The sequence below is a fragment of the Eptesicus fuscus genome, chromosome 8 (assembly GCF_027574615.1).
Source record: "Eptesicus fuscus isolate TK198812 chromosome 8, DD_ASM_mEF_20220401, whole genome shotgun sequence".
Classification (NCBI taxonomy): Eukaryota; Metazoa; Chordata; class Mammalia; order Chiroptera; family Vespertilionidae; genus Eptesicus; species Eptesicus fuscus.
Genome location: NC_072480.1, coordinates 80898939 through 80922492, shown reverse-complemented (window position 1 = coordinate 80922492; position 23554 = coordinate 80898939). Strand labels below are relative to the sequence as shown.

Sequence of the window (23554 nt, the reverse complement as noted above, 5' to 3'; positions counted from 1 at the left end):
AATGGAGATAAAGGGGCGGGAGGGGGGGGGGACCCGCCTCCTTCCTTCGAGGATGCCCTCGCTCCAGGCCCCCTTTCCCGCTCCGGACACCTGCTGCCCGGGGCCTCCCTCCGCGGCCTGGTCCCACCTGCGCGGCCGCAGACGCCGGCGAGGTGGTCAGGCCGCCTCCTGGGCGCGCGCCCCGCCTCCTCCGCGCAGCCCGCCGCGCCCGGCCGCGCCCCCTCCCACCCCGCGGCGCCCCGGCACCCCTCTCCTCCCCCAGCGGGCTCGGCGGAGCATTGTACTCACATCCGGGGCTGGGTTTTGCTTTAATGCGAAACGTAATTAACCCGGAAAAAAGAGCCGAGAGACAAGAGAGAAGGAGGGGGCGGGGTGGGGGGGGGGAGGACAAGAGCGAGAGGAGCGAGAGGCACCGGGAGTTTGGCCGCGAGATAAAGAAATCCCCGGAGAGCGCCGGCCCCGCGGGCCCGGAGGGGCGCGTCGCACCCCGATGTAACCCACGCACCCTGCCCGAGCCCGGCCCCTGCGCGGCGGGGTAAGTGGGGCGCTCCGCGGGCCGGGAGCGGAGAGGCGCCGAGGGGCGCGCGGGGGGCCGGCGCGGGCTGGGGGAGCCGGGGGCGCGCCGGCCCCGTGGCCGTCGGCCAAGGGGGAGGTCGCCGCAGCCCCGGTCGCCTCTCCCAGCCCCGGGAGCGCCTGGAGGCAGCCCCTCCTCCCGTCCCCTGGAGCGTCCGGGGTGGCCGAGGTCGCCGCCGTCAGGGGTCGGGCTGCGGGGGTGGGGCCGCGAGGAGGGCGGGGGCGGGCGTTCTGCTGAGCTGCATTTTCTCACGTTTGCAGCGGCGGAACTTCGTTGCGGGTTCTGGCGCTGGGGCAGCGGACCCGCAACTGCTGCCCGAGCTGCGGGTAGGGCAGGAGAGCAGAGACCGTCCAGGCAAGTCCCTTGGGCACGGATTGGGCCGTGGAGACTCGTCTCTCTCTTTCCCTGTCACCTTATTACAGGGCAGGCCTAGTGTGCTTCCGTGGGGAGATCCCCTCCTTTCCCCTGGGTGCAGCCCGGGCCCCGGCCTTTGGGAACTCCAGGCTACGGGGTGACTTGGAGGAAAACTGTCCTCAAATGCAGATTCGGTGCCAGGTTGGGAAAGCGCTTTGAGGGGATCTCTCTCTCTCTCTCTCTCTCTCTCTCTCTCTCTCTCTCTCTCTCCAACTTCTTCCTCACCTTACTCGCTTCCCTTTTCTGCTGCAGCTCTCCAGTTCTGGACTGTTATTTCATCAAATTAAAAAAAAAAAAAAGAGGCCTTGTAGGAAGGAAAAGTGTCCAGGCATGTCCTCCACTTGAGTCTTGCACTTCTCCTCCCCCAGGCCAGCCCAGCCCAGCCCAGCCCAGCCCAGCCCCCCACCTCCCCAGCCTTTGGGCTTAAAGTTTCCTCCCTTCTTGGTGAGTGTGGGTTCAAGCTGTGTCTTCCCCTTTTAATTCCTCCCGCCCCTCCTCCTTTCTTTCTTTCGGACTCCAAATGGGGCTTTCTGAGGAGGGTAAACAGCAGAGAAGAGGGTGGGGGAGCGCCTTCTACCAGGACGCCAGCTGTGGCTCTTGGAGGCACCTCAGCCCAGTGAGTGGTGGCTGAAGTTCCAGAATTGTACTCGTGTTAGTTCTTAATATATCTGACTAAGTCAGTCTCCTTTCTGAAGCTTCATCATTTTTTCTTTATTTGGTGGCAAAGCCTTCAGAAAGAGTAAAAGCCGAAGAGGTTGAAAGAATAGAAATGTTTGTTTTCTATTTTACTTGGACTCGGTTGATGTATATTGGATAACAAGGACATGAAAGGCAGTGACGAACAAAAAGCGGCCTCTGGCTTTTAGGGAGCTTCCAGTCTAGGAAGCTAAACAGATTCCTAGAACACAAAGCTGTGTGCTCAGATAGAGATGCAGCATGCTTTGAGAAACCAGAGGAGGCTTTTAAAAAGCGCTGTCATCATTTCAGAGATTAACCTCCTTCACTTGAAGGCAGGTGACGCCTGTCATAGTGAAAGTCTAGCTTGCCGTCTAGACTCTGTGGCCAGCCCAGGGTATGACATCGGCTAGGTGCTGAGTAAATGTTTGTTGGATGAATGAATGAATGAATGAATGGCTGCAAGCACATGGGGTATTTGCATCTGCCCAAACGGAAGGAAAAAGAGCAGTGTGGCCGTGCTTCCAGTCTGTGGAAATTCAGTCCCATCGAGCTGGTTTACTCTGGATGTTGCCTTTACACTTAACTTTTTATAAAAGTGTGACACACCTTCTGGAGTTCTAGTTGGCTGATGATGGGAGCCTTGCTCACTTCAGAGACGGGTAATCACTTAGATATTGACTTGGAAACCACCTACTCTCCTTGGTGGAGAGTTTGCAAAACCTTCTTTTCCTTTGTTGGTGTTTTCTTCTGCCTTCTGTATAAGGAAGTAGGGCCTACAAATCCCATCATGTCATCATAGTAAGTTGAGCCATATTTAGCTCAGTATTTCACCAAGTTTAAAATAAACCCTGAAGACAGGCAGGCTTTGGTTGGTGCCCACCTCTGGAGACATCCTGCAAAAGTGGGAAGGGAGATGCGTCAGCCCTAATTGCCGGATCCTCCCGAGCAGCCCCCCGGAGGCTTGCAGGGTGTTGTGGAGGTGCTGGCGCTCTAGGAAGATCCAAGCGGCAGGAGCAGGGTCTTTTTCTGTGCACGTCCAGTGGGCCCTTCATTGAGCTCCTGTCTTCTTCCCGGGGCAGGTGGACCGTTGGGCGATGCCCCTGTGAAAAGGCTGGAGTGCCTCAAATTAGATCTTGCTGAGGGCCACAGTGCAGTAAATATTTTCTGACTCACTGAAACTACTGGGGCGCTATTTATTCTGGCTGACCTAGTCCTCGAGCTTGGAAAAGAGGATCTGGGTGCCGGAACATTGGGTTGCTCTGTCTCTTCCCACCATGAGCAGTTTGGGCTGCCTTACTTTCAGTTTTCCATCTGTCTCAGTGAGCTGGATGGGACTCCGGCAATCTAATCTGTTAGGCTTTGGAGGGGAAGGAAGCAGAGCAAATATTATGGTTTGACAGCCTATGGGGAGAGAAGAATCCTAACCCTGCCCAATATAAGTCCATCATTAAGCCTGGGAATGGGACAGGGAGGGGAGATAGGGCAGCGGAGAGGTGGGAGGGATGGGGTCCCTTCCTTCCCGTTCTGAGGGGGCCTGTGCATAGTGCAGTGGGACTTGTAATTGACCTTTATTCCAAATCTTGTGCTACTCGGTTCTCCCCCTCCTCTGGCCCCTGCTGTCCGTTAAGCACAGCCAATCTTTTGGGCTTTATAACTTACCTTCTTTCTGGAAGCCCCTTCTCTGCCCTGACCTCTAGCGATTACAGTGACTTGCAGAGGATTAAAGACTGGATTGAGCTCTCTCACCATGGAGGTCCCAGCTCTGCTAGTGCAGGGGCTCCTGACACTGACACTGGGCAAAAGGCTTTCAGCTTTGGGCCTGTGGCGTGCTTTTCTGCCCATAGAGGTCGGCCAGCTGAGATAAAGAGGGTGGGAAGCCAAGTCTGCTTGTCCATCAGCTCCTGGGAAACACTGCAGTTGAAGTGCAAAGGCTAGTACTTGCTGTGCTATCAGCTAGGACTCATATTTGGCCATCCCCTTGCAGAGTGGCTCTCTGCTATTGTGATCCTCCTTTGGGCGGAGCAGGAGGCAGCTCCAGCGCCCCTTCCCTGGAGCCCGATAGGCTCAGCTGGGTTCTGTTAACTTTCAGGGAAAGCTGGCCAAGATGGAGTCTTTGGATCTCTTGGGTTTTTTTTCTTCTAACCTCTTGGAGAATTTTAGAGAGGTAAAAGATGGTTCTCGGAGTAGAGGCCAGAGGAAGGAACATGTACGCCTTTCTTTGTGTGGGATACCAGTGTCATGGCCTTTCCGTTGATATTTGCCTGTTGATATTCGAGGGGTAGAGGTGGCCCTGCAGCCCCGGCCCTGCATTGGGCAGCTTTGCGGGAGTCATGGTAATCATAGACTACTTGTTAGGCACTCCTCACATTACAGACATCCTAACAACAACTTTACCAGACGTCCTGGTCAGCGCTTTTCACACATTATTTATTTCATTTGATTCCCCACAAGCAACCTTTGAAATAGGCACAGTGGTGCTCTCCGTTTTGCAAACGAGGAAATAGGCCCAGAAAGCTCATCAGAGCCTGACTGTAAAACGCACCCTCTCTCACTTCACTCTACCACATCAATGGGTAACTGAAATCAGCACACCCTCTTTCACCCTCACCTTCTTGCAAGAGTTTCATCAAACCCACTCATGCTGATCCGTCACCTGCACATCCTCCTTGTCACACCCAGCCCCTCCCTACACTCAGGGTTGTGAGCTATACATACATGACTTTAGGCAGATGCACTTACCCTCTCCTCTGGCACTTTCCAAAGGCAGGTAGAGAGGAGAAACAACCATGTTTGCTTTTCATTTTCCTACGGCCCACATTGTAGTGGCTCACACTGTCCAGCTTTAAGTGAAGATTGTAACTCTGGGACTCCTGGGTGGTTATGGCTAGGAAGGCCTACCGTGAAACCGAATTCATGGAGTCTTCTAAGTGGGGGACTTGGGACCATTCTGCAGGTTGGAGATCTCCGTTTTTACAGGCTCTTTATTTTAAAGAATATTTTTATTGATTTCAGAGGGGAAAGGAGAGGGAGGAGAAAGAGATAGAAATGTCAATGATGAGAATCATTGATCGGCTGCCTCCTGCACGCCCCCTCCTGGGGATTGAGCTGGCAACCTGGCATGTACCCTTGATCGGAATCATACCCGGGACCCTTCCGTGTGTATGCCGGTGCTCTAACCACTGAGAAACCCGGCTAGGGCTTTACAGGCTATTTAGAAAACCGATGTGGCTGGCCGCTCGCCTACATGGTGACCTCTGGTGGAGGTGCTCTCTGGAGCCTTGAGCCGTGGCAGGCCTTGGTTTCCTGCTGGCTCCAGCAACCACACATTTTCTCTGAACATAGATGAGGTCGCTGTTAAGAGAGGTCATGAGTGTTTAAAATATTTTGTTGTTTTTAGCATCTTTCTTGCAGTGGCCTCAGTGGTCAGTTACTCCTGCCATGTCCCCCACGGTTTTTCCCTTAAAAGTTTCTTGCGTGTCTCTTGCCCTCCATTCAAAGTTCTTGGGTCGAGTGGGGATCGAGCTGCTGTCTGTGTCGGGGAGCTTCTTTGCTTAACTTCCCCATTCCTGTAGATGTTTGCATTCCTCACCCTGAACTTCCGCTGGGAACATGTTCCCAGTACATTCCCTTCTCTCTCACATTGCTCTCCTGCCTTAGACTGTTTGGAGTTCGCTCTGATGACATTTTCAAAATGCAGCGAGATTGTAACAGGAGGAGATAGATGCTCCCACATTTCCCAAGTTATCGTCTTTGGCCCATTCTCAGGGATGTGTTCTGAAATAGCTAAGCCTGGGTTTCGCTGTTGTTCTGTGGTTTTTACTGGGCCCTTGGCATTGTTGAGGTTCCACAATACACGCCCATGGGTGCTGCAGTTTAACCTAGGTGAGCGCTCTGCTCACATGGCCCCGCACCTCCCAGCAGTAGCTGAGTGCCCGCTCTTAACCTCCACACCCCAGTTCCTGTCTGCTGCATTACAGTCCTCGCTGAGACCTCTGATGTCATTTCCCGATAAACTTTCTCCTGTAGAAATTTAGCAATTTCCTGTTGGTATCCCTGTTGCTCACCGACGCTGGAGCTCCCACCCTCTTTCTCCCACCATCAGCGGGCAATACGACAGGGGATGTACTTACTGCATGCCCCACTGCGTGGCAAAAACCGCCTTCCTGACTGTTTTCTGGACTAAAATTGCTGAAATTCCCTGTCCTGCCAACACCGAGGAACATGAAAGAAAAAATCTCCAAATTTAAAAAACAAATAAATTAAAAAAATTTTTTGAACTTTTTTAAAACTGCAGTTAGATTATATCATAATGGGGCAATGCCATTTAAGACTTTATCTCTGTTATCCCTTTCTCATATTTTTATACGCCTCAACAGTGTCAGAATGGCCAGGCAGAGCCCTCTCCCTCACTTTATTCTTACCCTTCTCTCCAAACTACATTACTGGTCTTAAAAATCAGGATGTACAATACAGCAAACCATTGCTTGCATGACTTAGTAGCTCGATACTTTTCTTTAAAAAAAAATCTGTTCACCCATCTCTTTATCTAGCCATTTATTTACAAAATGTCACCCCTCTCTCCCAAGTCTCAAGAAGGAAAATTCCACTGGGGGTCCTTGTTAGGTTCCCTTCTCTTTCGCGGGAGTGCTGGTCTTGTGTGGCTCGGGTGCTGTAGCAATAGAGGTCTAGAGGCATGGACTTGGGCATGAACCTTGCCGGCTCCAAGGACCGGGGCTCCTCTTAGGAAGACCAGAGAGTAAGGAACCTAACCTGCAGGGAAAGAAGGAGCCTCTCTGAGAGGATGTTGAAATAGGAAGTAAGACACGCAGCTAGAATGGAGGGTGCCAAAGCTCTCTGAGTAGGTAGGTACCTGGCTCTTGGGCAGCTGTGATGGGTGGGATATTGCTTTTAAAAGTCCCAAGAGAGCTCAAATGGAGGCAAGGTTTTACTTGTTTATGGACTCTGGAGAATGGAGAAATGTGTTGTCCGCTTCAAAACATCTATGCTGGGGAAGAGGGTTTGTGTGGAGTTAAATAGTGTTCCTTCCTACTAAATAAAATAACACACATTCCCTGTAGAAAATTGGGGAAATACGGAAAATACATAGAAGTAAATAAAATTCACCCATAAGCCATAGATACTAACTGCTGATATCTTGGTGTCTGTATGTCTTTTTCTATCCAAATATAGGAATACAAAAAATAATATTTAGAGGGTTGAGATCATACTATAAATCACATTATATCTTCAAAAATCTTATCAGGATATGGCTCTCCCTAATTCATTAGAAATGACTTAAAAACAGTTTTTTAAACGATTGTGCAACATTTCCTTATGTGAATGTCTCATAATTTAATTTTTCCTTAATCATTGGAGACATTCAGAGCATTTCCAACTTTTTGTTATTACAAAATCTATTGCAGTTGCTATCTTTTTATTTTAATCTTTATTTGCATCTTTGTTCATTTCGTTGGATGGAATCCTAGAAGTAGATTTACTGGGTCAACAGCTGTGAACATTTTTAGCTCTCTTGTTATATATTGCCAGACTGCTTCCAGAAAGGTTCCGACTCCTGTCCCCGGTGTATAAGGATCTTAGGGGAATTTTTCCAGTAGGTAACGTTTGTTTCAAGCAGCAGCCTTCTCTTTCCTCTTTCACTCCTTCTGTTGTCTCTCTCTTCCATCGGGGTATGTTCTATTTCTTAGGGTCTTGGTTCCAGATATCACTTACATATTAGGAGCCTGATAAAGATGCCAATTACCTCAGTTCCTAGGAGACAATTTTATTCTTGGCTTGAATCTCCTCCAGTGATGAAACGGAGGCATTGAAATGGGCAATTGAGGGGATATTTTGGAAAGAGAAACCTCCCAATGCCCCTGATCTCTGTAAGGTAGGCAGCCATTGCAGCCATTGACTCTTTTTCTTCATGAGCTTTGTCGGCTCAGCTAGCACATGTTGGCCAGAAATCTTGGTTTAATTGACATTTAACCCATTTTCTGCTGCTGATCAATGGGTAACTTCATGCAAATTCACTTTTTTTTTCCTCCAAAGTTTCATTGTCACTATAAATTAAATATTTAATATATTTTCATTTGCAGTACATACCTAGGAACGTATATACTGAAAAAATCTGGATCATAGAAAACTTTCCTTTTTTTCTAATTTACTTTTCTTTAAAATACATTATTTAGTTATCTGCATTATGCGAGGCCATGTTTTGGTTTGGTTTGGGGTACGTGTGTGTGTGAGAGAGAGACAGAGGCAGAGACAGAGACAGAAAGAGATTGATTGGTATTGATTGCGGGCACATAGCAGTTTGATTCGCATTTCACAAAGTCCACGAAGGAAGATGAAGCAGGAAATGGTCTCAAGAATTGTAAAAAAATCATAAGCTATGAATTAGTCATATTGTTGCATGGAATTTTATGTTGTTTCGTTGTAAAAGAAGAAACAAAGCATGAAAATAGGAATTTCAGCACCATTTATTGAATGTAATCTAACTGAAAAATTGAATGTAATCTGTGGAATCACAGAGAAATGGTTAAGTAAATTATAGTAAATACAGCCCAGTGATATTATGCAACCATTAAAAACAACGATTACAAAGACTAGGTAGCAACATGGAACATGTTTATGATACAGTTTAAATTTTTAAAAAGGCCGATTATGTAGACAGTGGCATGAAAAAGCATGCAGAAGTGAAAATAGCTGGCTAGAGTGATCTCTTTGACATGACGACATGGTTGTATTGTGGTCTCTGCACTAAGCACGGAAAACGCTAGGGAGGTTTGGCATGCTTTGGAAGGACAGGGAGGGCGCTGAGTGGGGTGGACCAAGGTCCGTTCCTGCACAGATGTCTGTTCTCTTTGTCTTCCATGTATTGTGAGGGCTAAGAAGCTACTTGCTGGGTGGTTTCTTTGTGGTGTTAGAGCTCAGGTGAAGAGAGGCTAGGCTGAGGGAGGGGTATCTGGTGCTCCACGCCAGCAAGGAGAACACTTGGCATGTTGCCCCAGGAGATGGGGAGAAAGTCAATGTCAGTATCTGGGGCCTAGGGCATGCTGGGATTGGGGCAACTCCTGGGTCCCACTACCCAATGCCACCCTCTACCCAAATATTTTTTACACCGGGGAACTGAAGTGAAAAATGAAATTTAAGGTAGCAAGTGGTTTTAGAGAGTCAGAAAACCGGCTAAAACAATATAACTGGAGGAAAGTTGTGAGTGAGGAAGAACATTTCAAAGCTTTGTCTTGGTCTTGGTCGGGGAATTTTGGGGTGACAGTATGTGGGTGTGCATACTATAGTACCAGCTGCCAGCTCTTCCCTTTCTCCCTTCACTGCCCAGTTGTTCGGGCTGAACCTGGGGTGGCAGAGTGAATTGTAGTAGAGGGACCCCTCTGGGAAAACGAGGAGCAACAGCAGAGACTTGGGAAGGTGATGGTGACAGGCAGGGAGGGGGCAGCAGGCTCTCTGTACCAAATCTTAGCAGCTGTGGTGACAAGGACGGTACAAATGGGGTCTGGATGAGCCGGCAGAGGGCTGGGGGTAGGACCTCAGGTTTGTGTTCCGTGTCTGGCTTTGAGCATGTCACTTCTGTGTGGGCCGGCTGGTTACCACCCCGTGTCCCTGGGATGCTGGTTCTCCTGCCGCTGATCCTTCCCCCACCTCCCACACTCGCGACGCGCTCTGTGACTCAGCGGCTTCTCAGGACATCTGAGCGGCTTCTTCTTTTTTTTTCCTGGGGCTGGAACCGCAGTCAGGAGATGTTGTCACCAGAAGGCTTCCTTTCTTTACCTTTCCTTTCGGTACTTGCCGGTCTTGGTCTTCTCCCTTCCGGGGATCCACGCAGATGGGAAGCGCCCCCTGCTCCACAGGGGGCTGTTGGAGGACTGTGGGAAGAGTGCCTCCTCTAGCCGCTGACTTGAGGAAAAGACGGGCACCGATTAATCCTGGCGGCTGAAAAGGGAGCGTTTGAAAGCCAGCCTGAAGTTGGGTGCCGTGCATGAAGTTGGGCCCAGAGACAGTCGGCTTTGTTATCCCATTGCAATTTTACGCTTTCTCGCAGGAATGCCCCTGGAGTGGCAAGTCCTGAAACCCCTGGGAACGCTGTCTGTGGCTGCTTCGAGGGACTTGCCTAGTTTTCTTGAGGGATCGGTGCGCTCCCGCCTCCTGACCAGACAGCTGTGCACGCTCAGTGGGAGCTGGCCCAGCCTTTCTGCAGGGGACGCCTGTTTCTCCCTATTCCTAGGGGGGAAGCGGAATCCCCCCTCAGGGACATGCTCCCTCCCCAGCCACCGCCAGGCCTCTCGCCTTCCTGTCTTTGACCCAGTGTCTGCAAGAAGACTTCACGTTCCTCCCATGGCGTTGGTTCCTAACTCTTGGCTTGTCTCCATGTCTCTCCCTTTCCTGTGCTCATGCTCGCTCAGCTGTGGAACGGGAGCTGGGAGGAAGCTTGGCTCGGGAAGGCACGGAGAAGCAGGGCCCTGGCTGCAGGTACCTGTGCCAGACCTGATGCTCCTTAGTGCAGGCCTGTTTCTCCCCTCGACCCCACCCTGCCACTGCCCCACCCTTCTTCCTTCTCCGCTGCCATCTTTTTAATCCTCCTCTTTCCACTTCTTATTCTTTCTCGCCTCCTCTGTTATTTCTCCTCTTATGCCCTTTGCCCTGTGTCCCTGCCTGCTTTATTCTTTTGTCCCCCTTCATTACCTGGCAAGTAGCCGTGGGATCTCCTTTCTGACTGAGTCATCTGTCCCCATTGGGGTTCTGGCCCGATCTTACCTAGAATCAAGGGATTCACTGTTCATTGGTATCCTTGTGTGTGTGTGTGGGGGGCACTTTTTTCCTTGAGGCAGCCTTTTGACACTGCCAGGCCCCTTGTGGGGGTGGGAGAGAACAGACTGTCTTACCAGCCACCACCCTTAGAATTCTCTGCTCTCCTAGGAATGTGTCTTCTTGCTCGTGGACCTGCTCCCTGGGCCTGGGAGACTATAGGTGTGGCGTCTCGGTAGCTTGCCTGCTGATCAACGTTGCAGTGCAGGGCATGGCCTTCGGCGGGCCTTCTTACGACTTTGCTTAGTTGTAGACTAGAAGCCATGGTGGCCTTGGGTGTCAGTGGATTTTGCTTGTTGCAGCCAAGCAGGACCAGGGGTGAGCGGTGTCTGTCCTTGAAAGTCTAAATGGCGTTTTCTAATCCCTGTGGGGCCCTGTGCATCAGGTTGGGTGCTCGTGGGAAGTTGTTCCCATTCCTTTGGGAGGAGAACAGAGCTCCTGGCCTTTGCGGTGGCTCTTCAGAGAGACGGCAGGAAATCACAAGGAGAGGGGAGTCCGTCCGGCCTGAGGGTGTGGGGTGTCCCACGACACTGAGACCCTCTTCTGGAGTCAGCGACAGCGTGCAGGGGTTGGGGCTCTCTTCCGACCCCTCCTTCTATCAGTTACAAGTGGCCCCTGGGTCACAGCAAAGTGAAGTGAGTCCAGTGGCCCTGCCACGACGTCGCAGGAACCCTCAGGTTAGCTCTTTGGTATCTTCATGGATCCGGAGGGGCTGCTGTTTATGATTGAACCCCTGGCAAAGTCTTATCCAGGCATTTGAACTGGAGCTTAAATCCTTCCTGAGGCAGTTTCCTTATGTATAAAACTGGGTTATAACCTACTTTCCAAGGCTTTTGTGAAGGGTAATAATAATAATACCCAGTGTTTATGAAGAACTTAATATGCACCAAGCACTTAATTTTCACCAAAATTGAAATATGAGGTGCAGGTACTGTTATTATCCCCATTTTATAGATGCAGAAACTGAGGTGCACCAAGATTACATAGTTTGTGGTCACACAGTAAGTGGCCAGAACTGGAGTGGGAACCCCGGCCTTGGACCCAAAGTCTAGGCGTGTATCTATGCAGGTAAAGTTGCCTAACACGCTGCTCGCTTGGTAAGAGAGCCTCAGGAGAGTTAGGTGATACATGTCAGTGGGTTTTGATGACTGCTTACGAATGGAATTGGTAAAAGGTTTCCAGGGTCTGGCTGGGGAAATCATTTGGTGCCCCGGGGAAAGAAGCTGATGCAAGAAATGGCCAGTCCAGCTTCTCGCAGAGGTTGAGTCAAGCCAGAGTGAGGTTCGCGCAGGCCCCAAGGCAGGGCCCACTTTACCCTCCTTCTCAACCAGCACCTCCCTCCCTCCTGCCATGCAGGGTGATGTGAGCAGAGCCCAGGAATGCCTTATGTGGATCGGCAGAACCGAATCTGTGGGTTTCTGGACATCGAGGAGAATGAGAACAGTGGCAAGTTTCTGCGGAGGTACTTCATTCTGGACACCCAGGCCAACTACCTTCTCTGGTACATGGACAACCCCCAGGTGAGAGGCTACGGGGGAAGGAGAAGGGTGGCCGGCTGCCTGTCACTGCCTGGGAGGAATGCACATGGGTCTAGCTTCAGGGCTTCATGAGCAGCACCGACCTGCAGGTCAGTAAGGAGGGGAACCCTCCCCCCCACACACATGCATGCACATACAGGAAATCATCCCCGATTTTAGCTCTAGAAAAAACTCATCTCTCCTGACCCAGGGGATCTGGTGTCTTTTCTCACACTCAGGAATGTAATACGTAGAAAGTCAGGCTGAGGCCAGCCAGGCTGGATCCAGGCTCTGAAGCCTGGGTTGCTCCCTCTCACCTCTCTGGTTAGGGCTGTGGCCCTGTGGCCTCTCCTGCTCTTCCAGTCTGGGGCCCTCCCCAGCAGGAAATGTGACCTGGTTCCCAAGCTGGACAAAAGTTGGACGTCTCCGGTCTCCTGCATCGAGTCAGGAGTCCCAGTGCTGGGTCGGGGGTGACCCTGGAAGTCACCCAGTTTTGCTTCCTCGCACTAGAGATGAAAAAAGCTGTCTCAGACATTGGAATCAGCAGGGGCCTCCTACGTTTTATTGCCATGCCTGGGCGTCCCTGGAGTCGTCCCTGGTCTGGGAAGAAGGTGCTCTTGCCCTGAGGTGGGATCTCAGGCCTTTTTTCTGGTGCTCGGAGTGCTTTGGCTCTTTCCTTCGCACTGCCCTAGAGCCGTTTGGTGCAATGAGGCTCCAAAGACTGGCGTGGCCCTTGAACGGCAAGATCACATGGCCATGTTGGAGTGGGGAGGGGTGTGGGCCTGAGATTTGGCTCCGGTTCAGAGACTTGGAAGGAGGAAAGTCTGAGGGTTGGGGGATGGATTCGGTCTTGCAGACGTGAAATGGGAAAAGAGTCCTGTGAGTCCCTAGGTCATTATCCGGGGACTAGCCCTCTAGAGACCTTTGGCATTTGTCCTCTGAATTTGATGGCTGCGAGAAAACACTATGGATAACAGAAAACATACTCAGAGATCAGCTGCCGGGAATCACCCTCTCCAGGAAAGACTTAATCCTAAATAGAACTGTGCCCCCTGTTTCACCCCACATTCCTGATAAACCTTCTGTTGGTTACTCTTATTTAAAGTGCTGAGCATGCAGAATAAAACTTACGTACGGACGCTTACGTCCTTGACGTAGCCTGGAATGCTTGCCTCTTACGATGTTTTGTTTTTGGGTTTGCCTTCAGGCTCTGCTGTATCATTTTCCCTGCTTTTGCTCTGTAGAGGTGCCCATAGCTAAGTCAACGGATCTACTGTGAAAGAAGTAGCATCTTAGGTGACACTTCCCCACCGGTGGAGGAACTCAAAATCCAGTCTTGTGGCCAGTAGATGTGATTTCTGGCATGCCAGGGTTGAGCCCAGTGACTTACGGTCTCCGAGTCTGATCATTCCTTTCCCCTTTTTCTTCCTTTGCATACCTTCTTCCATGTACCTGCCATGTTAGCTCAGGTAACTCTAATGTATTTCTATCCTGATTCAGCTGCTTAGTACTACTAGGACTGTTCTTAATGCTAGTTCACTTGCTTGGGGAATTCTGCCTAGCTGTTGCCAGCTACCTCCCCTGAGAGTTGGACCCTCCTTCATACTCTGGGCCCCAGACTGAATCCTTTATTTATTTATTTATTTACTTATTTTTAAAAATATATATTTTTATTGATTTCAGAGAGGAAGGGAGAGACAGAAACATCAACAATGAGAATCATTGATCTGCCTCCTGCACGCCCCCTACTGGGGATCGAGCCTGCAACCCAGGCATGTGCCCTTGACCGGAATGGAACCTGGGACCCTTCAGTCCGCAGGCCGATGCTCTATCCACTGAGCCAAATTGGCTAGGGCTCACAGACTGAGTCTTGCTGTCAGTGACATGTTACCCAAGACCACAGTGTCACCATTTCCAATCTCAAATGTTACCGGTTGTCAAGATTTCTCTTGCTCTTTCCTGCCTTCTGGTTTGACTGTTCCTTGGTTCCAGAACCTGCAGTAACCTTGGATGCTGGGCCTTGGGCTGCTTCCTGGGGTGTCTGAGGTCAGCCTCTGTGCAGGTCGCACCCTGCCCAGGGCAGCCTCCTGTGCTTCCCTGCCAACGGAGCTCTCAGGATGCTCTTTGTGCTAGAGCCTTCTTTGAGCTTGAGTTACCACATAAAAGCCCCTGTTGGAGATTCTTTACATTTTCCCTGGAGGCAGAAATTTCAGCTGGCTTGGCACATGCCTAAAAAAGGAGAGTCTCGCTGTGACACAGCAATATTTCAGAACATTTTACTTCTTTAGTTGTTGGCTTAGCTCTTTGTTGTGTTAATGGCCAAACAGCCATTCTAGACTGGAGAGTGGATATTTTTGTGAGTTGAAGAATAGGGTTAGTGAATAGTTACTACGATGTGCCAAGCACTGTTCTAAAGACTTCACTGGGTTTTCATTTCGTTCTGACAAGAGTCTAATTGGTAGGTATTACTGTCCCCATTCTTAAGGGGAGGTGGGTGAGGCAGAGAGGGGAAGAGATTTGCCCATGGTTACATAATAAGAAAGAGGCAGGGCCAGGATTCTAACCCTGGCAGTCTGACTCCAGTTCCCCTGCTGTCAGTGCTGATAGTGAGGCAGTCATCTTACTCTTGCCTGGGAGGAAGGAGAGCTTTCAAAAGTAGTCTCTGATTAAGAGATAGAAGCCAGAGGACTCTCGGGGCTGGGAGCTCCTAGATGGCAGGGGGCTCATCTGGCTTAGCTTTTGATCCACAGTGTCCAGCATTTTTTTTAATTAAATATTTTTTATTGATTTTTACAGAGAGGAAAGGAGAGCGAGAGAGAGAGAGTTAGAAACATCAATGAGAGAGAAACATCAATCAGCTGCCTCCTGCACACCCCCCTACCAGGAATGTGCCCGCAACCAAGGTACATGCCCTTGACCGGAATTGAACCTGGGACCCTTGAGTCTGCAGGCCGACGCTCTATTCACTGAGCCAAACCAGTCAGGGCTACAGTGTCCAGCATTTGATGAATGTGTGCTCATTGAATGAGTGGATGAATGAACTAAAGAGGGCCAGGGAAAGAGGAGGTCAGAGGGAGGCCTTTATGAAATGCAGAGTGCCCCTCACCATTCTCCTGTGGTTGGGACAGGGCCTACACCAAGTGGAAGTTCTCTAGAGTGTCGGGAGTCAGGAGAAGAGGGACTGGAGCTGGTCCCAAGAGCAAACTGGAGGGTTTTGTTCTGTCCCTGTGAAGAGAGACATTGGGAACGCCCTTCGGTCACTGAACATCTTACTTGTATAGGGAAAAGGAGACACCTGATATAATATCTTAGTTATTTAATAGACATTAATAAGTGGGGGTTTTTCCGAACCCCGGTCTCTGATCTTTGCCTGTTTAAGCCACGTGGTGTTTATGGAGCCAGTTTTTACTACCACTGTTACTACTATTATTACTCACTGAAGGTCATACTTACTGAGTCTTACTGAGTGGTTACATGCATTGCATGTATCATGTCATCAAGTCCTCACAAGAATCCTGGGACTCAGGGACGATCGACACTCTGACAGTATTCTGCAGGGTGCAGGAAAGTCTGGGGACTTTGCTGAAGGTGGCACAGGTGGTAGGTGCACAGCCGGAGTTGGAGCCAGGTCTGTCTGACTCGAGTGTCTGCACTCTTCACCCTTGTCTGCTTCCTTCCTCCTGCTGATGTTTGTGCTCAGCCTGGGAAAGGTCCTGTAGACGAGGTGGACGGGAGCTCAGTGAGGTATTTGCCACAGAGAAGCGTCAGGTTCAGTTGGGGAGGTGAAGACAATATACATAAAACTAAAGTGCGGAAAATCTGAGTCCATTTTTATAATAGGACTAGAGGCCCAGTGCACGAAATTCGTGCACAGGTAGGGTTCCTAGGCCTGGCCGGCAATCAGGGCCAATCAGGGCCTTCCTTTGTTCTGCGCCATCCCCTGGTGGTCAGCGCAGGTCATAGGGAGTGATGGAACTCCCGGTCTCCTGGTCGAACTCCCAAGGGGACACTTTGCATATTAGCTTTTTTATATATATATATAGATAGCATATCACGAAGTTGAAGCGCCCAGATGCCAGTATTTTGGTTGAAGGAGAAGGGGGTTGCAGTGTTTTCTGCTGCCCATCTGGGAAAGAGGAGGACCTGGAGGTGGAGTCTTAGATGGACCGTTTTCAGGGCTGGGAGGTAAGAGATCAAGGATCAAATCCTGGCTCAGCCACTAAGCTACTTTGTACTTACGCAAGTCATTTATCCTCCCTGGGCCCAGGGCACTCAATATGGTCCTTAACATGGCTTTTGGCCCTTTATGTCCTGGTGGGCTGAGAATAGAGTAAGATCCTTGAGTTCAGCAACACCAATTTAGCACGTAGTTGCTACACGTGCCCTGCGTGCCAGACACCATCCAATGCCGAGGCTTCAGCAGTGAACAGGACAGAGTCTTCGCCTTCATGGAGCTTGCTCTGTAGCTGGGGAGCTAGATGACTGAGTGAAAATGTGGCAGGGAGAGCTGCAGGGCATCCCTGTATGGAAGGGTAGCTCTAAATCCAAATCGGAAAGTGATGGCTACAAGCGACTCACATTCGTAGAGCACTTCACCGGTTTTGGGGTGTTTGCACTTACAATTTGGTGGTTATGCACCCTGGAGGGAGGGGTAGAGGAGGGTGTTCTCAGCTGTATGGGGCAGAGGCAGCACCAAGGAGGGAGGGTGAGCCCGCCTGGTCCGAGGGTGTTTAAGGTCCGGTTCCCTAGACGAGGGTTTGTGGCAGGTTCTTTATTAAGGAGACAGACTGAGACTGTCAAGTGTGCTGGGAGCAGGACACGGAAGGGGAGGAAGCCAGACGAAGGCGTGAGCTCAGGAGAAGTCCGCAGAGGGTAGGGAGGCCTTCGGCTAGTGCTGCAGGAGGGCTGATAGTGAGGCCTAAGGGTTGTCCCAAGAGCACTGAGCTTCCGTATGCCCCGGTATGCCCCTCTGGACCGTCACTGGTTCTGGCTCTACAGATGTGGGCGAACGGCTCCCATGGCCCAACGGCAGCCTTCCGAAGTAGAGCTGCAGGTGCCGGCCATTGTAAGCACAGCAGAACATGGAAACAGGAGGCCAGCGACAGTGTCTGCTCCGGGGAGGAGTCATGCATGTTAGGGGGCAGCCTGTGTGGTCCATGTATATCCTTGGACGCCGGCCGGAATTTAGTTTTGATGTCGTAAGGCAAGGAATCAGGGTTTTTTAATACAGGCACTGATGACACCAAGCTGATCTAGGATGAAACCCATTAGCTAAAAAGGACCCCTATAAATGGAAAGTTTCAATATTATTGATTATGGCCGCTGATTTGGCGAATGCATTTAAAAATCAATATGCTGACAATATCAGGCACGCAAATGATTCTTGAATAGAAACAAACAGCTGGATTTTCCTTAAAGCATTTCTATGATATGATGGCAACAGCACTTGTATTTTAATTTAATGTCGGTCCCTGTCCTGCCAGAGGGGATGACCTCCCTTAATCAGGCGTCTCTCCTTTATTACCATGACCTACAGAGTAACTAAGCATGTTTTAGTTGCACAGCAACGCTTACGTTCCAAAGTCTAATGCCCGCTTGGCTAAGTAATTGCAAGACTAAATTATACAGCCCTGAACAAAGGAGAAACAGGAGCCTGAAAACAGTATTGCACTAGGTTGTTGTTCTTGTCAAATTTACTCTGTAAAATGTTTTTTCTCTCTTTGACCAAAAAATGCTCAGATGCTTTTACTTTTCAAAGGCCATGATGTGAATTTTGGGACAAAATACCTGTAATATCCAAAAAGATTGCATCTCTGCATTTCTCCTGATATCTGTGGGGCCTCAATAAAACATTTTATTTTATTTTATTTTATTTTATTTTATAAAGCTGAAAGCAATTCTTTCCATTGAAAGGGGCAAAGAGCTTTAGCTGTGTTGACAAAAAGGTGAATATTTGGCTGCATTCTAGTAGAAAGCATATGGAGGAGCGGTAGGAAATTATATTAATACGTAATGTATAATGGACAATAGTTTTTGTCCTAAAGGCTAGGCAAAAATAGTGTGTGTGCATTTTTAAAATTGCACAAGGTTTTCTATATCAGAAACCTTCTTGAGCAAAATTTGGCTGAAATCCAACAACATTTAAAAGATTTTTGTCTAATATGCTTCACCCTGTCAAAATGCCAAGAGCCAGTGAGATAACGTTCTTTAAAAACTGGCCAATCGATGCACATGGCACCAAATCTGAAATGTGGCAACGCTGACACAGTGACAGCTTCCTTCCTCCCACTCCTGTTCCCCAGGTACTAGTTCCTCTGGCCAGAGGCAGTATTACCCCTTTCATGTGTGTCTGTCCACAGATACTCTCTGCATATATAAGCATTGTGCTAACTCTCAGATCTTCAACAAGTGTGTGGGCAAAGTGTTTTTTTTTAAATTTCTTTATTAATTAAGGTATCACATATTTGTCCTCATCCCCCCATTCCCATCCCACACCCCTCCCCACACATGCCCCCACCCCGCTGTTGTCCTTAACCACTGGTTAGGCTCACATGCTTGCACACAAGTCCTTTGGTTGATCTCTCCTCTTTACCCTCACCCTCCCCTACCCTCCCTCTGAGGCCCGACAGTCTGATCCATGCCTCCTTATTTCTGGGTCTGTTCTTGTTCATCCATCTATGTTGTTCATTATTTCCCCTAGATGAGTTAGAAATACACTTATAAGAACCGAAAATGAGACAAGCAATAATGGTTATGGTGACAGGAAATGAATCAGTCTGTAGTGAGTTTCTTTCTGGGCCAGCAGTTCTTTTGAGACCCAATTTCAATGTCCAACAGTTCCTTATGTGTACATGTCAGCACTGACATTACAGTTCTGGATGGTGGACAAATGGTGGTAATGCAGGTCCGACTCTCTCTGGTTTGGTCCTGGGCAACCTGCAGTGATGCACAGCTGCTAACTGCTAGTATGGGAAGGCCACATCAGCATCTTCCGTCTCTAGATTGCTTCTCTTCTGTCTTCATGGCTGGAGTAGTCCTGTCGATTCCTCTCTGTTGCTGGAATCCACATGGTCTCGGAGTTGTTTTCTGAAAATATACAAACATATTCTCGACCAAAAGTTAATAAAGGAATCTTTTCTATAAATTTGACTTGGGATCCTATTTCATTTTTTGCCCAAATGATTTTCCTCTGGCTTGTTTTGTCACCTTGTGTGTTTTTCATGGGTGTCTTGCTTTTAGCCTTACAATTAATTTTCTAAAGTATTAATTTTCTAGATGTAATTTACTTACAGGATATTTTTCCTTACAAGAATTGTTTAAGTTGTCTTGTACCCATGGTGTGGGGAAGTGGGTTTACGATATCTAAATCCAGCCTACCACCAGGAATGCTCAGGACCTACTCAAGAAGGCAAATAATCCTTTCCACCAATATTTACAGAGTAAAATAAGATTGTTGTTAGAGTAATAAATTTGACAGTAAAATAGTAATCAAGTTTTCAGGCAAATTTAAATTGGCTAGTTGAAACAAGCGAATATTCTAGAAAAATTAATTGTACTGGACAAAAAGGTGTTCCTAAAGTGTTAACTAAAATTTTTATTGGTACTTCATCTCATGATAAAATTGTGCACCATGTAATGAACCTAAAACAGTAGTATTATAGTGCAAAAAATTAAAATTTAAAAGCCATCAAGACTACATTATAAAATTTTCAAAAGCCTCCTAACATTTAAATCAAAAAAGGAGGGGATAGTAGAGGAATATCATGTAAGGCAAAGTGTTATGGATTTTGTGTAATTGGTATATTAGCTATCTAAGTGACACATGATTTCAAGGGTTAAGTAGAATTTCTGGCATGCTTTTGTCTATTATTTTGTTAGAGTAAAAACGCAGAATTCCTTTCAGAAAAAAATAATCCCAAAAGAAGATTTCAAGCGACAGATCTGTACTTTGACTAAAATGCGAATTAAAATAAATAAATAAATGCAAATCTGCTCAGGGTGAATTATTATTAAATTAACATTTTAAGAATTAAAATTATGTGTAGACTTTTTGAGAGTTAACATAAAATACTGTATGTGTAATTTTGTTTTATATGTTTTCTATGGTAATCTTATTTTTAAAATAATTCTTGTCATTTAAATTTTTTTTTGACTTTTATAGAGAGAGGAAAGGAAAGGGAGAGAGAAACATTGATGTGAACATGAAAACAGCAAACACATCAATTGGCTGCTTTCTACTCACTCCCTATAGGGGATCCAGCTCATAACCTGAGCATGTGCCCTGACCAGGAATCAAACCAGCAACCTTTTGGTGCATGGGATGATGTCCAACCAACTGAGCCCCACTGGCCAGGGCAAAATAATTCTGTCTTTATAACAAGGTGTACTTTGTCTAAAGTAAAAAAAAGCACAAACTAAATTAAAAGGAAGTATAAACTAAAAAGCACTTTTGGGCAATCACGTTAATAGTTAGCTCTACTTAGTATTGGAGTCCAAGCAGCTAAAGAGATAGACGCTATGAAAGTTAGCAGAGGTTTTATTAATGCAAAACAACGGTGATGACTATTCTAAGTTTTCTTAAAATTCATCTATGGTTATTTGTTACATTTTGCTTTAGATTGTAACCTTCTGCATTTGTTTTTACTATATCTTTTTATACATCTATTTAAAAATATTTTATGTATCTATTTATATACAAGAATGCCATGTCTTTAAGTCACTGTCACCAGGATTGGAAGAGGAAATAAAAGAGCTAGGAATATAGTGGCTGAGAGACTTGCACATCACGAAGTCCATCCTGGCTGGAGCCAGTACTGGGTGCATGTCAACAAGAAAGAGACGTCCGGATGATAGAATGGGAGCATTACACCAGCACAACAGTTTATGACAAAGAATTGACTTTCCTTGAAGAGAAATATTAAATACATCTTTTGAACCGGAGAATGGAGAGAGTAGCCACGGACATGTCACCTTTCTTCCAATTAGTATCAGGAAATGGAGCTACAGGGTAGAGGGGAGATGTGGCCGGTGAAGCCACTACCCGGCTCACTTAATGCCTGGGGACAGCTTGCTTAGTTTCCTTTGGCGAGGACTGTGGAATGTGGGGCAGAGGGAATTGTGCTCTCCCCTCCATTCCCATGATGCTGCTCTTCTTGGGCAAGTCCTTTTCTGAGAGTCAGTGTCTGGCCTCATCTTTTGGTGGTTTGAGTTGTGGTTTCAGCCCATGGGCAGTCATGCTGGCTCATGCCTCAGCTGTGGGGTTTCCGCATGTATTCTCTTCCCCCTTTTCCCACTAGTTGACTAACAAGCTAGTGTTGACTGCCTGCTGTGTTCCTTGCTGTCTGCTAGGAACCCGGAGAGATAGAAGAGATGGGAAGAGGGTACAGGCAACTCTCCTTCCCCCTTTCCACATTCTGAATTCCTAGTCTTTTGGAGTTTGGCACCCAAGAGCCAGTTTGACTAGTTCCTGCCCTGCCCAGCTTGGGCAACTCTACAGAGCCTCTTTTGGTGTAACCCTGCTGGTCCTGCTCTTGTATTTACCTTTCATTGATAATCAACTCTTAGATAATGAGCAGGTCCTTGTACATTTGAAGGATTGTCTCATGGGAGGTGGCATGGTAGAAAGGAAAGGGCATGGGATTTGAGAGTCAGGAAGGGTTGAGTTCCATCACTGGCCTGACTCCTCAGGACCTCTGTCACCTTGGGCAAGTTGCTTCACCCGCTCAATCCTTAGTTTCCTCATCGGTAAAATGGGATTGTTGGGATTAAGTGACAACGTGCAAAAGTACCTAGCAGCAGGCCTGGTGCATAATATACTCTAAATATAAATCTGTCCTTTTCTTCCTTTCTCAAGCTGTGCATTGTCAAAGCAGCAAGCGGATTGGTGTGGGGAGCAATGAGCTCTGTCTTCTCTCTGCTCCTTGAGGAAGTCTCACGTGGTGAATGATGAGGCATCAACAGAACCTTCTAGTGCTGACATTCTGTGGATGTATGTTAGATCTTCTGGTCATTTTTGTGCTTCTTGTTAGAGCCCTAGTTAGATCTTCTGGTCATTTTTGTGCTTCTTGTTAGAGCCCTAGTTAGATCTTCTGGTCATTTCTGTGCTTCTTGTTACTTTCACTAGAAGAAGGGACAATTTTTCTATTTCAGCAAGAAATAATGTTGCGTCTAGAAAAAAGGCTTACCCTGGGAGGTATGTCATGGGAGGTGTGGGCCCTTCAGCTCCTTGCTCAATGATGGAAAAGAAACAACCCTATGCTTTCCACTCATGGGGAGTGGGAGTTCCTTTGAGGTCCTTGGTGACATCATTTGAGCAAAAAGCAAGATGACAGCAGTGTCTTCATAAAGCCATCATTTAACAGGAACCTGCCTTGTGCCCTACATTGTTCCAGGAAATGTATAAGTCTCAGAGGTGTACAGGTTGCTCCTGACACAGTTGCTGCCAGCTGTGCACACAGCTGGAATTTCTTCTCTCTTCCTGCTCACTGCCCTGCCCTGCTCTTCCATGTCTCTGTTTACTGCTGCTGCTGCAGCCAGAGCCACTCTGTGGGCTGTGGCTGGGCGTGGCCCTTCCTCTCACCTACTGCGGTGTCTGCAGTGCAGAGCCAGCAGGACCAACTGTTGTCTGCACGAATCCCTGGGACATTTAAAAACGTGCAGGTGCCCGGGCCCTACCCCAGACCAGTTAAAACCCTGGGCATGAAGCTTGAATGTTAGTTTGTTTAAAAATCTCCCCAGGTGACTCACATAGCAGCCCTCCCTCCAGCCTCTGTCTCCACTCCTCATCTGCTCAGGTGCTCTCATCTTAGATGCTTCCTGCCCCTCTTCCTGGCCCATTCCTCGCCTCCTCTTCCCAAGTCCTTGACCCCTTTTTAGTTGGGACTCAGCCCTTCATATCTCCCTCTACTCAATTCCTGTCCCACAAGAGACCGGCTCCAGGTCATGGGAACGGCAAAGTCACGTGACACCCAAGTTCTAAACATGAGCGAATCTTCCCAAAGAAACATTGTGTGCCCATGGCAGTAGAAGCAGCATCGTCTTCCAGTCCTCCATGAGGGCAGCGGGCGTTGGTAGACTGGTTTGGGAACTAAACCACTATACAGATAGCATTTTTATTTAAAAATCGACGAGTCGCCCTAACCGGTTTGGCTCAGTGGATAGAGCGTTGGCCTGCGGACTGTGGGAGGTGTACAGGAGGCAGCTGATCGATGTTTCTCTCTCATAAATGTTTCCGACTCTCTATCCCTCTCCCTTCCTCTCTGTAAAAAATCAATACAATATATTTAAAAAACAATAAAAAATACAAATATTTAAAAAAAAAAAATCGACGAGTCAGCTGTGTAGAGGAATAAGATTGTACTTATGTCCTCACTGTGCTTGAAATCTAGTCAGAAGAGACAAAACTCACAGAAAAACATGCTCCAATACAGAATTCGGGACGAGATTATGTCATGTAGACTAGCTGTTCTCAAACTTGGGCGTATTAAGGGATCACTTGGGAGCATTCAAAAACTGCATGTTCTGCCCACATTCTGCTTGATTGTGA

The 23554-nt window shown here is 48.1% G+C and overlaps 1 protein-coding gene across 1 annotated transcript in view; it reads left to right on the top strand.

Annotated features, from left to right (window-relative positions):
* Positions 1-399: 399 nt before the first annotated feature.
* Positions 400-23554, top strand: part of PLEKHA2 (pleckstrin homology domain containing A2) — a 56376-nt gene continuing 33221 nt past the window's right edge. Inside the window, exons 1-2 of the mRNA XM_054720035.1 lie at positions 400-535; positions 11849-12012. Of these exons, the coding sequence (XP_054576010.1) occupies positions 11872-12012 (141 nt within the window). The 5' untranslated portion in view covers positions 400-535; positions 11849-11871. The remainder of the gene's footprint in view (positions 536-11848; positions 12013-23554) is intronic.